An 18,259-nucleotide genomic window follows, 5' to 3' on the forward strand; every position below is an offset into this window, starting at 1 on the left:
TACTCAGAAGAACAGGAAAGACGAGACGGCTGGGTCATTTAAGGCGACGGAGGACTTGAGGCACTGCTTCCAAGGATAGGCGTTATGTAAAGCAAGCACCTGTGTCTGCACACACTGAGGTAGACCCGGACAGGCGAACAGGCCTTAGAACGTCTCACCTCTGGTGCCAAGAAGCTGAAAACTGAGATCACTCCTTCCCTTCACCAGGGTCTCCAAGGCAACAGCACATGGCTGACTGTCCACTGGCACTGATGCAGCCGGACAGCAGGCGGCCCCTCCCCTGAGGACAAGCAGAGACCCTCTCCATCCCATCCGAGGCCCACGTGGCTCTGCACCACCCCGCACCTTTACAATAAATATCAAAACAAAAGGATGCGAGATGAGAATTACGTTGTCATTCAGGGTCAAGTGGCACTCTCTCCTTAGTAGTGGATCACTCGTATTCATCCTACAGAGCACTTCCCTTCCTCTCTACACCAAATAAACGCATCCATTAAATTTAAGCTTCCACTTCGGGAAATGCGAAGTTCTCTTGCTAAACAAAAGGACTGAGAGAGACAATAGGATTACGTATTACATACTGCTGGTTACCATTGTTGACTTACCAGCAAAGATCATTTTGACTGTGTTAAATCTTGACAGTGCAAGCAAAATATTAGTCTCTGTACAAATGTTAGATTTGGTCATCCCGGAATGTATACATAAACTTCAAAATATTACATTGCACAATGATAACTATGCAGTCAGTGAAAAAACAAAAAAGTAGTTCCCAAGCCTTTACACTTAGTTTGCAAGGCTTAGCTGGAGGAAACAGGATGAATTTGATAAACTTCATCTCAGAAATTACAGGTGGAAACGATTAAGTCCAGAGCGGATTCAGAGGGGGCTCTCCAAGCTGGCTACAGCTTTTTCTTCTTGATCTGCATTTAGATTTATCAAGTTGTCTCTTGACATTGTTGTGTCTTGACAATACAAATGTGAAGGAAATTTAGAAGGCATTTAATAAGCCATTTCTTCCCTCAACAGACTCCAACCACACCCAACAATGCCACAGCTATGTTGCAGCCAGGTCTAGCTGTTTCTTTGTTGCTCTTATACAATCTGTTCCAAGGAAATCTAGGAGCAATTCTGATGATTGTTCTCAGTGCTCTGCTACCTGGCCAGGAGCCTAACCAAGCAGATCGCCCTAGCTCATTCACGCTCTCACTGGCTGTATGTGGTACCCCTTGTGGAGGTGTTCTTCATGTTCGGCTTACGGCATAGAAGTCGGTCACTTTTGACAACGTGATGTGAGGCTTTTGTGTCCCTCCTCCAAACCCTTCCCAAGAGAGAACCCTGTTTGGGAAGCTGTGCTGCCTCCCATCCCGTGACCAACACGGCTCCCCAGTAATTGTAATGCAGGAACATGTCGGCGGGGGGGCGTCACTACAGCCTGTTGGTAAGACCTGCCAAATCTCAGTCAAACATGACACCAACCAACGGATTTGGATTGAAAAATTTTAATAATAAATTGTGCCAGTAGAAGCTTTTCAAAGGCAATGATATATCAATAAATAATAGTTAAATTGAGTTCCTGAGAAAGAACCTACCACATAAAAGCATGTCGGAGCGCTGTAAGTAACAGCTTGGCATCACTGTAAAATAGAAATACTGACAGTGACGACGCAGGCGCAGCAGAGGTCGGGATCTGCCATTCATACACATGTAAACCAGTACACAAGAGTTTCTTTTTTTTAGTTTAAACATTGATAAAGTGTTGCTTCCTACATACACACTAAATAATGGATACATTATTGCTAAGAACTTCAAGGAAAAAATATGTGGAGTAACATAATGAAAAATACAATGCGTCATATTTTCTTAAAAAAAGCAAAAAATTTAAATTTTACTCAAATATAAATCACTTTAAATAGGAACCATACTAATTTGAAATAAGGAATAGTTTGTGTGTTTCTCTATGCAGTTATATATATACATCTATAGGTCTAAGAAATATGTATGGCTTACTCTCCATTCCACTGTCACTGAGGATCTTGGCCTGTTTACAAAGATTAGAAAAATGTATGGTTTAAGATTCAACACTTGAAGGCACACTCAAACACCATGAGAGGGAGCCCTAGGAGGACTCAGGCTCACGCTGACGCCCCAGCTGTGCACAGAGCCAGAGGGGCAGTGGGCGCTGAGTCCTTTGCTGCCGGCAGGCTGTGCGGGCTGATGTGCTGAAGCAGGGCCAGCGTCGCCGAGTCCCACAGCCAGCTATGCCCACACTGCCAGGGAAGGAGGACAGGGGCCCAGCAGGAGCTTCCGGCGGCTGGCACAGCTATGTCGATCCCTTTTGTTGTCTGTAAGCTTAGTATATGACAGATGTTGAGCTTGACCCCCCCCAAGGAATCCAATCAGTCATGCCTGAGACACACACACGCGCACACAAAGATCGCTTCTCAGCTCTGCATCTGCATTTCTTCCACAAAACAAGGGATGCGACCACAGCGAAGAAGTCACCCACACGACACGTTTTATCAGCACACTGTCTTAGAATACCTCATTTAAAAACACTCGGTAAAAATGCATTCACAGGGCCTGCTGTGAAAAGGCAAGATATGGTAATTTTATAATAGAACACCCTGCTCGCGTATCCTCTCCACACCCACACCATCGCCTTAGTCACACTTCCTATTGTTCTAGAATATGCAAAAGCAAAAAAAAAAAAAAAAAAAAAAGCAGCTTAACATTATATCACAATTCTGAAATGTGGGAAAAGATACAAAAACCCAAACCGTTGCCACCATGGTTTCCACGACGTCTGAGCGGAGTGGTGTCTTTTTCAACTTTTTACATTATTGCACGGACATCTCTCTCATATGCTCTTCAGTTCTTACGTTCCTTCCTAAATGCGAGTTAAGTGCTACGGCTAAAATACAAATGTAGAAAACAGCAGCATGATTTGTCCAAGTTAATCCCTATAATTTAGTAAGAAAAAAAAAATGGAGATAAACAAAATAAGTGCTCTTTCTAAACTGTACTAAATGTTTAAAAGTATCATTTTAATGCAGTGAAGGTCCTCGAACGCCAACTCCAAACCATGTCGACCCTTCCCCTCTGCGCATCCACCAGTGTCCAGCCACGCAGCGGGCTGGACCCGAGTCCTAAGTGTCTGTCTTGGGTTTCCATGGCCAAGAACAGACCGAGAAGCAACACATGGCGTAACGAGGGGACTGACCGGTGCCCGCCAGGGGCTGGTGGCAGGGCCGCACGGGCTACACGTAGACGGGCTGGCAGCCCTCGGTCTGATCCCCCAGCTCCGAGTGTTCTGCATCTGGGCTCTCAGACCGGGAAGCTTCAGCCCCCGGAGGCTTTGGGCATCGGAAGGGGTAGCCGTTGTCGTCGAAGAACCTCCGGAAGGTGAACTCGTAGAAGGCGTGCTCCGGGTGCTTGTTATTGGGTGCGGTGAGCGTGTCCCAGGCCTTGGCACTCCCTTCACTAGCCTCGTTCCAGGGACTTTCTTCATCGACGGGATCAAAGTTGGAGGTGTCCATGGGGTGGCTGATGGTGGGCACGTAGGGGGCCGGCTGCTTCCGGATGTCGCTGGAGAAGTCGATGGTGCTGAAGAAGGGGTGGGCCTTCAGGTCGTCGGCTCCGTCCCTCCCCAGGCGGCAGTCGGCGGCGCAGCACAGCTTGGTGATGAGGTCCCGGGCCTCGGGGCTCAGCTTGACCTGCGCTGGAATGTGGAGCGTGTTCTCCCAGTTGATCACCTGGAGAGCGGACACAACACGTGAGCACAGATCTTTTTTTTTTTTTTAATGTATTTGACAGACAGAGTGACAGAGATCCTCCGTCTTCTCACTCACGCTCCCCAACGCCTGCAGCAGCTGAGGCAGGGCCAGGTACAAGCTGGGGTCAGCAAGGAACTCCATCCACGTCTCCCATATGGCCGGCAGAGACCAGCTGTTGCTCAGCACCAGTAGGGAGCTGGGTCAGAGCAGAGGACCTGGGTGCAGACCAGGGACTCCATTCGGCATGTGGGTGTGACCCCTTGGCCACAACACCTGGCCCCAGTGTGATTTTACTGAGTGGGTCCTTCCCAGCCAGCAGTGAGGGACATGCAGGCCTCCAAACAGAGACAAAAGGATAGTCATACCGCTTGGCTAAAGAATCCTGTGCCTTCTATATCCAGGTCTGGGAGTTTGCTTGGGACCACTGGGCTCAACTCGTAAGATTTGTGGTCCAACCTTGGAATGCATGTTCCAGGGCTGGGCCTCCTCGATTGCTGATGCCTGTGCAGTGGGCAGCATGCCCAGGTGCACAAGGGGGACACGATGGCCAGCTCATTTAGGCCTGCAGAGGACACTGAGTGACATGTCCGAAGATGGAGAGCAGAGCAGGTTGAGAGAGCAGCTCTGGCTGAGCTTTGCAGCAGTGTCTGGCTGGGCGTGTGCACTGGGGTGGACTCTGTCGGCCAGTAGACGTTGGAAGGATTTCCTCAATCAGCATCTTGGAACTATGAAAACCACTCAAGCAATCCCCTCGGAACATTCCTCTCCACGTAGGGGTCTCTAGGAGGACATCAAGCGGACAACCCCATCCCAGGCACCTATGTGGTTTGGCAGCTGGCAACAGCCTTCTCCCACTCCTTCCTCAGACACAGAAAAGGGAAGAAAGGGAAAACTGGAAGCTTTTGTCCTGCCCGCCTTTCCCCACGCCTCGACCCTCCCCAGCAGAAAGACTCAAAACGGGCACTTGGACACCCACTAACACAGTGGCCAGCAGGTGGAAATCAACCAGACATCTCATAATGGGTGAATGCATGAACAAGTATGTTCTATATATTCAGCTCCTTGAGGCAGTTTGACGGGGCTGCAACTTGAAGACATTCTGTAAGGGAAATGAGCCAGTCACCAAAGGACAAGTCCTGCCTGATTCCACTTCTGTGGTGTACCTAATAGTCAGGTGCAGAGACAGAGCAGGATGGAGGGCCAATGAGACTGGGGCAGGGGGAACAGGCAGTAACTAATGGCTACACAGTCCCTGTCTGGGGTGATGACGCTGTGTAGAAATAGTGACCATGGCACCCCTTGGTGAACACCATGGAGTTGCACACCCTTCAAAATGGCTACAATGGTAATTTATGATAAGCTTATTTTGCCACAGTAAAAGAGATCTGAGTTATTATCATGCGAATAATTCAGTCAGTGGTGCAGAAATTCCATTAGGATGGACATAGTGTCTAACTGCCATTTTATTGTTCCTGGAGTGAAGCTAAGCCTTAATTGGGGTCTAATTAAATGGTTTTTAAGCTGAGGCTCCACCACAGACTCCAGGGACAGGGAAACTTCTAGACTTCCCTGTCAGTTGTTCAAGCCACTGCAGACCGCAGATGCTCAAATGGCTCACTTGTTCTGGGCAGCCAATGGCTGTAGTCCTAAAACCAACCTCCCTACACAGCTGATCCGCTCCAAGCACACAGCCATTGCCACAGTCAGAGCTCACAGGTTCTGGCAGTCCTTTTCAGGGTGGGGGCCGGTGACTTAGTCGAACAAAACTCAACACAAACAAGTCATGGCGATATCGCCGTCTCAGCTTGTCCGGTCTACAATGGCATTCTGGCCGTCTTCACAGGGCGAGGCCTAATGCAGACTGGGCACTCAGGCCACTGCCCACGGCTCACCTTCAGCTGCGTTTCTGTGGGCGTGGGCGCCAGGAAGGGTGGCTGCCCCACGAGCATCTCGAAGAGAATCACGCCGACGCTCCACCAGTCGCACAGCTGTGTGTACCCTGCAAGACAGAGTCGGCTCAGCCTGGGTCCTGGGGCAGGTGCAGGCTTCAAGGGCCCCGGACACACGGATTTCCTGCTGGTGGAGGAGGACGGAAGCACTGAAGCTGCCCTGGGCAGGTGCAACAGAAGCCCTTCCCCGCTCCCTGAGCCAGGACGTGGTCCCAGGTTAGACCTCTGGGGGAGCCCAGCTGAGGACAATCAGGACCGGAAGGCTGCAGGGCCCATTCATCTTGGGTTTTCCTCAGGGCTCCCTGTCTCAGCCTGATCTAACTGAGCCCTTTCTAAGTACAGACAAGGCACAGGTTAGTCTCAAGGGGCGAGGGGGTGGCAACAGGCAGCAGCAGTGGCCAGCGTGGGGCCCCTTTTGCCCCTTGCCCTTGGAGGCTGTGAAGGGTGGCAGGTCTTGGCTGCTCTGGCAGCTGCACAGGGGAGGGAGCGGCAGTGACGAGAGCTTTCCCAGCGCCAGGGCTAGTGTCTGCAGCTTTTCATGGCAGATCCTGCTCCACCTGTCCACACGGGGCTGAAAGGCTCGGGGACTCATAGAAAACTGGGACTCCAGCCTCCCCTGGCTGGCTCCTAGTCCCTCACCGGACACATGTGTGAAACAAGAAGCTACGAGTCTGTTACGTGGAGCCAGAGCCCCAAGCCACTGTCCGGAGGGGCCAGGTACAGCTGCTACAGCACCACCCTAGCTCTGGCCTGCCAGGTCAATTTGATCAAAGGGACTGTTTACCCGGAAGATGGGCTCTGCAGTGCTGCAGCAACTTCACTCCTGGGCATGGTCTGGCAGGAGACCTGGAGTGTAATGCTCTTTAGAGGAGCTCTACTCAGCACCCTGCCCACAAGGCACCTGGCGAGCAGGTGCCCGAGACGGTCAGCTGGGGCAGGCTGAGTGGTGCTCCTGCTGCCCTTGGAGTTGCCGCCACCTCAGACTCTGAAAAAACCAGTTCAGGGGATCCCCAACCCACTGCTGGCCTGAGCGAGGGCAGGTGGATTCGGGACCAGAAAGCAGTATTCCCTCCCCCAGCTGAGGGGAGCCCTGCCGGAGGCCCAGGTATCAGGCAGAGAGCACAGCTCTGGGAAGGACACAGTGTGTGTGAGCCTCCCCAAGACACCAGCCGAGGTCAGGGGCCCAGCCTTGGGGCCCGGTGCAGCAGCATGGCTGTACCTTTGCGGAGCAGCACCTCCGGCGCGATGTAGTTGGGCGTGCCGACTAGCGAGTGCGCCAGACACCTTTGGTGCTGCTTGCGTGCCCGCTGCTCCAGGGTCTTGAGCCTGTCCCCGCACCGACAGTTGGACACATCGTCCCAGAGGTCGCTGGGCTCCATGCTGTCCTGCCTGGCATGGTTCCCTTCATCCGGGAAGAGACAGAGGAAGGAGAAAGAAGAGCAGAGTGAATTGTCAGCACTTGGCGATGCGACGCACTCACAGCCCAGAGCAGCCCTGCAGCCGTCAGGCAGGGCCAGACTCCTTCCTGGAGGCACCACACATGCAGCTGCCATGCCTGGCTGGCACCGAGGCCCAGGCAGGCAGCCACGCACCTGTGCCAAGAGAGGGCCAGGACTCCCCCGGGGCAGCAGGGCGTGCAGGATGGGCACGGAGACTTCCTTCCCTGCACTCCTCGGGCCTGGTGCCCTGTCTAATGTGCCAAGAGAGGAGCTTCAGAAATCTGAGCGGGCTTTACAAAAACACAAAAAATGGTCCCAGCACCAGAAAATGGCAACGAGAAGGAGAGTCTGAAGTTTGTTAAAACTTCTCCAGTTAGGGTATTACAATAACTACCTGAAGAATCCCAGCTAAAGAACAACCAGCTGGCTTTGCAAACGTTTCAAATAGCAGGATTATCTGAAAAGCACTGGAATATACGCTAGATGGACTCAGGCTGGTCTCAGAGGACCACTTCGTGGGGGCGGAGTGGGGGAAGAGTCTGTGTGTCCAGACGTTTCACCAGGGCACGGTGGTGGCTCTGCACACAGGGCCTGCGACATTCCACTGGTGTTTACACTAATTAACAATTAAACCCACTGTCGAAACAAGGCATCTCACGCGTGTCACACTACTCCTTCAAGGAGAAGGGTCTGTCCCTGTAAACCACAAAATAATGCAGGCACGGACAACCTCAGAATGCCCACGGGCCGCCCCGTTGGGAAGGAGTGACCTCTGATGGCTGTGATGGGTCTTGGGGTGGGCCGGGAGGCAGCCCGTCCAAGACAGTACCTTTCTGGTAGTATTTGGAGTTGTGAGTCCACCTGAACCCAGTGCAGAGGCCAAAGTCGGTCAGTTTGATGTGGCCGTCCAGGTCTATCAGAATGTTGTCGGGTTTGATGTCACGGTGGATGAAACCCATCTTGTGGACGCTCTCGATGGCCAGGGTCAGCTCGGCGATGTAGAAGCGGGCCAGGTGCTCGGGGAAGACCTCCATGCGGATCAGCAGGCTCATCATGTCCCCGCCGGGGATGTAGTCCATCACGAAGTACAGGCTGTCCTTGTCTTGGAAGGAGTAGTAGAGTTTGACTACCCACTCGTTGTCGGCCTCGGCCAAGATGTCCCGCTCGGCCTTGACGTGGGCCACCTGATTGCGGTCCAGGACGTCCTTCTTCCTCAGGGTCTTCATGGCGTACAGGGCGTGCGTGTCCACCTTGCAGGCCAGACACACCTCGCCAAAGGCACCGACCCCCAGGGTTTTGATTTTCACGAACATGGACTTGTCCATCTTGGCCCTCTTCAGTCTGTTGTAGTTGGACTCCTTCTGGTAGAGGATCTTCCGCATCTGCTCCTGCTCGGCTTCGCACAGGCCGGCCTGCGAGGAGGGAGCGGGGATGGGGAATCCAGTTAGACGGTCCAGGGACAGCCGGGGCCTGTGGCAGGGGACAGGCCCCAGGACCTGGAGGGCGCGCCCTCACTGTCCAGAAAGGAGCATGCAGGGGAATGGGCCTCACTCGCTGCGAGCAAGATCCCACGTGGCCTTCTTTACACACGTACACAAACACAAGCCTGGAATCCAAGGTCAAAGAAATACCAGGCCTCTGGATGAGTTTAAGCTCTAAAAATAAGGGATGCCTCCACTGGGACAGGACCACAACATTCCTGAAACTGCATGAGTCGCCTCATTGCTCAGGGAGAAATGAGAAAGAAGGAAAGAGAGAGAGAGCATTGGGGGTTGGTGCGGTGGCTCAACAAGCTCACCCTCCACCTTGCAGTGCTAGCATCCTATACAGGCACCAGTTTGTGTCCCGGCTGCCACACTTCCTTTCCAGCTCCCTGCTTGTGGCCTGGAAAAGCAGCGGAGGGCTGGCTCAAGATCTTGGGCCCCTGCACCCATGTAGGAGACGCAGAAGGTCCTGGATCCTGGATCGTCTGGGCTCTGGCCGTTGCGGCCACCTGGGAGTGAGCCAGCACAAGGAAGACCTTGCTTCCCGTCTCTGCTCTCTGAAGGAGCTACAATAGGAAGTGAGAGCACACGCTTGGTTTCCAGAATCACTGGCTTTGTGAACAACATTTAAACTCGAATTACTCACTGATAATTAGCTCCTAGGGCTAAACATTACTGACTACTTAAAGGATATGTGGATTACCACTACTACATTTTATCTTAAACAAACAAACAAAAAACCCCCACAAAATCCCAGAATTTCAATTGATCAAAACTAACATCTTGCTTCTGCTCTTTGAAACTAGTGTGTTGGGCCCAGCAGCGTGGCCTAGTGGCCAAAGTCCTCGCCCTGAACACACCGGGATCCCATATGGGCGCCAGTTCTAATCCCGGTGCAGCACCAGTTGTTGTGCTCACTTGGGGAGTGAATCATCGGATGGAAACTCTTCCTCTCTGTTTCTCCTCCTCCCGTATATCTGCCTTTGAACTAAAAATAATAATAAAAAAAAAATCTTTTTTTTTTTTTTAAGTACTGTGTTGGTACGCACACCTCGATGAGTTTTTAAAGAACCAGGGGAAAGGGGATGGGGAGAGGGAGGTAGCAACGTTTGTGACCTCTGGGGTGGCTGGCCCTGTCACCAGACCAAGTCCTGTGTGACCTGGGGACAGGAAGGTGGTCCTGCAGCGCCCCCCCCCCCAGCACCCGAGGGGCACCCAGGGGCAGCGGGGGAGGAAGGGGCTCACTTTGGCCATCTCTTGCTCTAGCTGCATCCTCCGGTTCACCTTCTGCTGGTAGGTTTTTATGACGTTCTCCACGTGCTGCTCCATGAAGAACTTGAAGGCGTAGGGCGAGTAGCTTTTGATGCGCGACTCGCGCTTCTCGGAATCGTCTCGGCTGCTCTTGCGCACGGGCACGGGTGACGTCTGGATCTGCTTTTTGTCCTTGCCCGCTTTGTCGCCCTTGACGCCCTTGTGGCTCTTGCTGGCCCTGTCTGCCGGCTCGGCCGCCGGGCTCCCTCGGAGGCTCTGCTCCATGCCGGCGCACAGGCCGTCCAGGTCATACTGCTCAGACTTGCCGGACAGCAGCAGGTGCTTCGGGTAGGGAGGGGGCAGACACCTGCGGTCGGCGCCGCCCAGCTCCAGGTCCAGCGGGTAGGTGCTGCCCAGGGTCAGGGCGTGCTCGTCCTTGGTGTCCAGGCTCTCTGCAGCCGGGGTGGGCCCAGGCACCCAGGCAGGGTGGGAAGGCCCCACGGCCGTCTGAGGCTCGGGCCTCAGCACCCGCACGCTCTTCACCGGGTGCAGGATGTGTGCGGCTGTGACGGCAGTGACAGTGTTGGGTGCGGGCAGGGAAGGCTCAGCCTGGACTGTTGGGCCGGCCCGTGGCTGCTGGCTGTTGAAGGAGTTGGTCCTGCTGGGCGTGGGGCCGTCCGGCCGGAAGCTCGTGTGCGGGCGCGGTGCGTCCAGGCCAGGATTCTGCAGGGAGTCACGGCGGGCCAGGGACGTGGCCGGCCATGCCTGCACAGGGGTGCCGCCTAGCTCATACAGCTCTGAGTTGAGGCTGTTTCTCGAGGGGGCTAGCAGACTCTGCGGGGGGCTGTCACCCGGGAACATCTGGCCCCGGGCGCCCATCACGTGCAGCTGGTGGCTGGTGGGGCTGGTCTGCTTGTGGTGTGGATGTGGGGTATACAGCGTGGCGCCGGGGCCCGGGAAGGTGAGGCCGGCACCTTGCGGGGCCCCCTGGCCTTTGGCAGTCAGGCTTGGGTAGCCCCCAGCCTCGGGTGGTGCCTTGTTCTGGAAAGATGGGCTGCGCTTCACGCCGCCGTACGCAAGCGGCTCTCCGGGAACCAGCAGGTGCGCGCGGCTGTAGTGTGAGGCAGGCAGTGGCAGCGCAGGACCTGCCGCGCCAGAGAAGTGTGGCCCGGCTGGCTCCACACCTGCATAGCCCTTGGCCGGGTGTGGGGGCCCGGGCATGCTGTGGGGTGCCGCCCCAGGGAAGAGGAAGTCCACATAGGGCCGTGGCACCTCCTCCAGCGCTGCGGGTCCCTCGTAGGCCGCACTGCCCAGCGGGTGGTAAGGTGGAAATCCGTCGCCTGCGCCCTCGAAGCTGGGCCTTCGCGTGACTGTCCCCGGGGGTGGCACCAGGCCCTTTCCTGCAGCAGAAAGGGAGAGTTAGTCAGGCAAATGGAAGCAGTCGGTGCGAGCAGCTCTCTGTCCCTACGAGCAACATCCTAGGGACCAGGTGGCTCTCGGGGCCTTCCGGGGAGGGACAGGCTGTGTTTGCAGCTCCTTTCTGCCCTGTGGGCCGACCAGCTGCCCTAAGGTGGCACCCTGGTAGAGGGTGGGGCTGGAATCCAAAGCCACGGGGAGGGCCAAGGGCAATGAAGAGGGAAGTGCTCCTGTCCGGGGGTGTCTTAAATGAGAAGGAGCCCAAGTCTGTCACTGTGGGGGTGCATGGACCTGCAGCCTTCTTTCCTCCAAGCTGCGGATGCTGGGGCTGGGCTCACCACGGTCACACTTCCCTGGAAGAAGTGTGAATCATGAAGGGGCAGAATCATGGCCACGGTCCAAGCGCCCACTGTTCCCTATTTTAGAAGTTCAAGATGTTTTGGACATTCCCCAAGTCCCTTTATTAAAACAGCTGATCTACAGCAACACTGCAGAAGCCATGAACATCTCCATAACTAATCAGATCGGTTTTAGCTGCGGCCTCCTTGACCCCGCCCCCGCACTGTGAAGGCCTCTCTTCTTTTTTTTTTTAAGATTTATTTATTTATTGGAAAGTCAGATATACAGAGAGGAGGAGAGACAGAGAGGAAGATCTTTCATCTGATGATTCATTCCCCAAGTGAGCACAACGGCCGATGCTATGCCGATCCAAAGCCAGGAGCCAGGAACTTCTTCCAAGTATCCCACACGGGTGCAGGTCCCCAAGCTTTGGGCCGTTCTCGACTGCTTTCCCAGGCCACAAGCAGGGAGCTGGATGGGAAGTGGAGCTGCTGGGATTAGAACCGGCGCCCATATGGGATCCTGGGGCGTGCAGGGCGAGGACTTTAGCCGCTAGGCCAGGGTGCCGGGCCCAAGGCCTCTCTTTTATTGAAGCGGCGCTGGGAAGGAAGGACGGATGCTCTCTGCTTTGGCCAGTCACTCTCCTCCCCTCTCCCAGACTCTTCCACAGCCCACAAGAAAGTAAAAGAGCATACTTATTAGTTTGTGGACTTCTCGATCTTTCAGAGAAAAGAATCCCTAGGGAGGACCCGGCACGATAGAGTAGTGGTTAAAGTCCTCACCTTGTACGCACCAGGATCCCATATGGGCGCCGGTTCTAATCCTGGCAGCTCCACTTCCCATCCAGCTCCCTGCCTGTGGCCTGGGAAAGCAGTCAGGGACGGCCCAAAGCCTTGGGACCCTGCACCCGCGTGGGAGACCCAGAAGAGGTTCCTGGCTCCTGGCTTCGGATCAGCTCAGCTCTAGTTATTGCGAAGTAACTCATCGGAGGGAAGAACTTCCTCTCTGTATATCTGACTTTCCAATAAAAATAAATAAATGTAAAAAAAAAAAAAAAAAGTAAAGAATGCCTAGGGAAGAAATGCTGTAGGCTGCTTTAGAGGAGGTGGGGTGGAGCGAGCACCGGGATTTATGGACTCCGGAAGAGCAGGCCTGGTTCAGTGCACCTGCTGCAGGAAGCAGGCCTGTGTCAACGGACGCACCTGACCAGGGCGCAGCTGGACCTTCCTCCTGCGACCTGTGGAACATCTCCACCCACCACACCGAGGCCTGGGCTCACCTGGGGAGGTCTGCTTGATGACCCGCACGATCTGCTCGTTCCTCGGATCCAGGTAGCCCATCTTACTGATGTACTCCAACGCGGCCTCTATGCTCCTGCTGCCTGTCTGCTTGAGCGCTCTGCCCGCCATCTCCTGGGAGGGAAGCACCGAGACGTCAGTGGCTCCTGCCCTGGTCCCCGCCGATGCACGGTGACACCATGCCCCTCAGGGCAAGGCTGGACCCACAGGCCCTGCAGCTGCAGGTGCCTTACAAACCCAGCATACACCACTCCATGGCCTAGTGATCCCAGGAAAAGAACACAGAGGAGTTATCAGGGTGGGTCAGCATCTCCTTAGCGAACTCTGTGTGGCTGGACTGGAAAGTCCAGGATGAACCTAAAAGGAACAAAGTTGAGCAGGAAGAACAAGTGCAGGAACCATGGGAACCTGGGTTTAATCCCAGCTCAGTTCCAGGCTGCCTCTGGGACCAGGAGTCCAGGCCTGGAAGGAGGGTGTGGCTTATAAAATGCTTGCTGGGCTCGGCGTGGTGGCGCAGTGGTTAAGGTCCTCGCCTTGCACGCCCGGGATCCCATATGGGCGCCGGTTCTAATCCCGGCAGCCCCGCTTCCCTTCCAGCTCCCTGCCTGTGTCCTGGGAAAGCAGTCGAGGACGGCCCAAAGCTTTGGGACCCTGCACCCGCGTGGGAGACCCGGAAGAGGTCAGATCATAGTATCGGCCGTTGCGCTCACTTGGGGAGTGAATCATCGGACGGAAGATCTTCCTCTCTGTCTCTCCTCTCTGTATATCCGCCTTTCCAGTAAAAAAAAATAATAATAATAAAAATAAATCTTAAAAAAAAAATGCTTGGGGCCCGGCGTGGTGGCGCAAGTGGTTAAAGGTCCTCGCCTTGTACGCCCGGGATCCCATATGGGCGCCGGTTCTAATCCCGGCAGCCCCGCTTCCCTTCCAGCTCCCTGCCTGTGGCCTGGGAAAGCAGTCGAGGACGGCCCAAGGCTTTGGGAACCTGCACCCGCGTGGGAGACCCGGAAGAGGCTCCTGGCTTCGGATCGGCATAGTATCGGCCCGTTGCGCTCACTTGGGGAGTGAATCATCGGACGGAAGATCTTCCTCTCTGTCTCTCCTCTCTGTATATCTGCCTTTCCAATAAAAAAAAAATAATAATAAAAATAAATCTTTAAAAAAAAAAAAAATGCTTGCTGACTGCTTGCGGCCGACAATGTCCTACTGCTGGGCACAGCTGCGACAGGCTCTGCTCCTTGGAAGGCAGGCCGTGAGCACAGGTGCCGAAACAGAAGGCAGAGGCTGTTCACAGGAGAGGGGCAGGCCGAGAAAGAGACTGACAATCTGGGAGAGGGAGCGCCACTTGGAAGAGGAGGGGTGGGGCTGCCAAGCGAGGGCCGTGGCACAGTGCACACGTTGTGGGAGGTGCCAGCACTGGCCCAGAGCATGCCATCCTCAGTGGGGGCAGAGGGCCCCACAGTGCAGGGAGGGCACACTCCCCACAGCCCCTGCACTGTTCTCCCCCAGGACAGTACCGGGCAGGGCCTGGAACTCCATGCTGTTCCCAGCTATACCCACGCACCAGAACAAACTATTTGCTTACAATCTGTATGCCTGCCCAATATTATCCCTGGCTGTATGGTGGCCAAGTGGCAGGGCAAAACACCCTGACTTTGCTTGGCTATCAACTGCGCCTTTGAGGCAGCAGGTGTGGGATCCTGCACCAGCGGGGAAGGAGCAGGGCCTGGGGCCGGCCTGGGGAGGTGGTTCTGGAGAGGAGTTAGGCTGGACAGTAGGCAGTTAGGGCATTCTGGGTATTTTCCCTACCATGTCTTAGATTCACCAGAGCACGTTTCTTCCAAGGGACAAGGGTGACATTAGCATATCAATTTCCTACCTGAATTATCAGCCCCATTCTGTCTCAGGCCATTGCCAAGGGGGAGGGCTTCAGACTGGCCTCTTTATCATTAGAAAGGGAACAAGGGAGTTGGCCAGTGACACCTTTCTGGCCTTTTGTCCCAAGGCCAGGTACCATGGAAACCGGGAATTTTCTTTGTTTATGGAGAAACATCTTTGAGGGGAACCTTTAAAAGATGCTTTCCCCAGCATTAATATGGGTTCTTCTTTTCCTCCTGCCAATATGGCAGGGGGTAAGGGTCCTTTCCATCTCAGAGCCCCCTCCTGTCACTAGGACGGGAGCCTCTCTTGTCAACTTTTCTAATAAATCTTGCTTTAAAACTAAACTGCGTCCGCACGAAAATTCTTCTTTCCTGCGAGACAAGAATTGAGGTTGCTGCCATACTCAGGGTCAAAAAAATATCCTACAAGTTTTGTCACCTGAGAGTGGGAGCACGGGTGGCAGCTTTGGGGCAAGATTGTGCAGAATCTGGAGGAGTGCAGAAGGCAGCGGGGGCTCAGCGGCGAGGCCCCGCCCTCAGCACCTGGAGGCAGGAGATAACCCATCACACCTCACTGCTTCATGGCCTTGCTATGCGATGAGGTCACGTCTGCGAAGGCTCTTAACAGCTTCGAAGAGACATGATAGAAGACCACATTGTAACAGGTTTTCCCTGGAGCTTCCAGCCCCTAAGAAAGGCGCTGGTCGGAGTCGACCCTGACCACAAGCCTCTCCATCAGCACTAATGAACCAGTTGCTTTGTCGGCAATGTGGTCCCGGACCCGTCTCCCCCTGGGTGAGTCACGGGCTGTGCGCATCAGCTCGGCGCCTGCCAACAGGGTGGGTGATGTCCCAGGGGGCTCTCCCTGCTGAGTGAGCACGGGCTGCTTCAAGCTGTGTGCGTTTACTGTGCTCCAAATCCAGTCACGTTTGGGAGAGAAACCAACAGGAGACCACAAGGGCAGCTCCACCTTCTCTGGCGTGTTCCAAGCCACAGAACTGAGATGCGCTCATGAGCCAACTTGCTTAAACACAAAGCCTTCCAATGACCCACGTTGGTCAAGGGCTGCCCCGCATCTGTCCGTCAGCCTGCATGCGGTAATTCGGCCTCTCAGAAGCGGCTTCCGCACATATTCTTACAGCTGTCCCCTGAGAGCCCTGAGAAACGGGGTACATTTCTAAGCACCTCAGGATCCTGGGCCTTGGGCAGGGCAGGAAGCTCAGGCTCAGGCACAAAGACCACACAGGGGAGACCGAGCAGCGGAAAGCATGGGCCACTGCTCTGTATTCTCGAGACAGAAACAACCATTCAGAGTGCCGGCCTAGAGTGCTGCGTGGCTCCTCGCCAAGGCAGAGGCAGGTCTGGGATCAGGAGCCAAGTGCCTGGCTCTTGTCTCCCGGGGCCATCGAGCAGCCGGGCGAGTCTGTACTTGCATCCGTGGTCGATCCCCTCACCAGTGAAGCAGGCTGGCAGGGCGACCTTGGGAGCGGGCTGGGGGAACCCTCCTTCTGCCAAGGACCGAGGGCGAATTGGAACATCCTTCACGGGCCACACAAAAGGATCTACTTAAACGTGAGCCAGCAACAGAGTGTTTGAATTCCCAGTACTTCCTGAGGCTGCCTTGGCAGGGCCAGCCTATGTGTGTCTGGGGCTCTTGGCTGAATGACCTCCACCCCTGCTGGGGGGCAACGCCCGTCTCAGCACTATTTGAGGGCTAGCAGTAACTGGTCCCCCCGCCCCAAGCAGCTCAAGAGTCTCCGGGGGGAAATGTGAGAAGGGTTACACCTGCAGATTTTATGTAGGCTAAACACTTAACATCACAAATGTTTTAATCTTTCATCCTTCTTACCACAATTGTATGAAGAAATACAAGTTCTCACCAAGCCCCAGTAGGCATCTTCGACTTATTTCAATTGACTTCAGGCTGCTACCTAAATGTTACCAAGATCTACGCACGTGAGAATGGACGAGGCAAGGGTGAAGCCAGAAACTGCAGGGAGCTGGATCAGGAGTGAACTAGCCAGAATGGAAACAGGTGCTCATGAGAGATGCTGGTGTCACGGGCGGGGTCACTAGACTAACCCACAACACGGTCCCTCCTCAGGTCCCTGGAAGGCACGGCTCCGGGGCCCTGTGTGATAGCCCAGTGGCTAAATCCTTGCCTTCCACGTGCCAGGATCCCATATGGGTACCAGTTCCCTCTCCCCTTCCAGCTCCCTGCTTGTGGCTGGGGAAAGCAACAGAGGATGGCCCAAGTCCTCGGGGTTCTGCCCCCACGTGGGAGCCCTGGAGGATCCTGGCTCCTGGCACAGAGAGGGATTTGAGAACAGACACACCTGGGTGTTACACTTCAAAGGTTTCTGCCATATCAACAGCTCCTGGAAAACTCTATCTTAGGCTTGTGGATTAGCTCTGAATGGAGTAGTTTTCAACTTCTGTATATTGAGTTTCTCTCAAGACATGTCCCCTTGTAGTTTTAGAAAAACATGGGGGATGACTTCAAACTGGGACTAGCTACAGTGAATTCTGGAAAACATGGGGTCTGCCCATACAAAGGCTGTGTGATATGGGAACTTAGCAAAGGGCATCAACCCACAGGCACGCAGGAAGGCGAGCTGTGGGGACTCCTCATGGCTGTTCCCACTCCAGTTGCAAAGCTCCGTGTGGAATCTCTGGCTGCTGGCACAGCCATGTCTCTCAGTTCAGCCCCCGTGGCCTGGCCCAGGCCTGCCAGGTGGCTCTGCCATGTACAAAGTGCGTGGGGGTGGCTGTGGGACAGGAATTGGCTCCTGCCCCTAGCACATGGCTCCTTAGGAAGGAGCCGGGACTGCTCCCAGTTCCTGTGCAGCACAAGGAACAACTTCATGGTACTACCACGTGACTGAGAGCAATTTAAATTCAGTGACAAATTATTAGTTATGAAGGAAGGCATTTCCTATGGAAATCCTGCCCCCACCCCTTGCTGGTAAGAAAGCATTTTTCAGATATTAATAACATTTTCACATTCCAACTGTGAAGTGTAGCTGAAACCCTAGGAATGTGGAGCTCCGGCCTTGCCGGGTCCAGGGCCCTCGCCTGGTGCCATGCCTGCTTCTCAGGATGACCCAGGCAGCTCCCATGCTGACGGCTTCCTCCTCAGATGAAGTCTTCACCATGCACACTGGGTGCTGCTCCACAGGCTGGGCAGCAGCTGTCCCGGGGACCTCAGGAACACAGCCTGGGCCACCCAGAGGGGTGAGCCCAAGGCACCTGCTGCTCCCCCAGGAGACCTGGGAGTGCCAAGCGGCCTCTCACAAGCTGGTGCCTGTGCCTGTGCTCTAACCATGGCCGGGATAACAAAGCCAAGAGGGGCTGGTTGCTGTGGTCCAGCTGGTTAAGCCGCCACCTGCAGCACTGGCATTCCATAGGGGCACCAGCCTGAGTCCCAGCT

General features: G+C 54.7%; 1 protein-coding gene across 1 annotated transcript in view; it reads right to left on the reverse strand.

The window, feature by feature from the left end:
* Window positions 1-1,493: 1,493 nt before the first annotated feature.
* LATS2 (large tumor suppressor kinase 2) overlaps window positions 1,494-18,259 on the reverse strand; it is a 45,459-nt gene continuing 28,693 nt past the window's right edge. The window contains exons 2-7 of the mRNA XM_040988366.1: window positions 12,931-13,063; window positions 9,891-11,296; window positions 7,991-8,573; window positions 6,942-7,124; window positions 5,666-5,772; window positions 1,494-3,752 (exon numbers count right to left, since the gene is read on the reverse strand). Of these exons, the coding sequence (XP_040844300.1) occupies window positions 3,258-3,752; window positions 5,666-5,772; window positions 6,942-7,124; window positions 7,991-8,573; window positions 9,891-11,296; window positions 12,931-13,063 (2,907 nt within the window). The 3' untranslated portion in view covers window positions 1,494-3,257. The remainder of the gene's footprint in view (window positions 3,753-5,665; window positions 5,773-6,941; window positions 7,125-7,990; window positions 8,574-9,890; window positions 11,297-12,930; window positions 13,064-18,259) is intronic.

This window comes from Ochotona curzoniae, unplaced genomic scaffold (genome assembly GCF_017591425.1).
Source record: "Ochotona curzoniae isolate NIBS_2020 unplaced genomic scaffold, NIBS_Ocur_1.0 contig_4838, whole genome shotgun sequence".
NCBI classification, from domain to species: Eukaryota; Metazoa; Chordata; class Mammalia; order Lagomorpha; family Ochotonidae; genus Ochotona; species Ochotona curzoniae.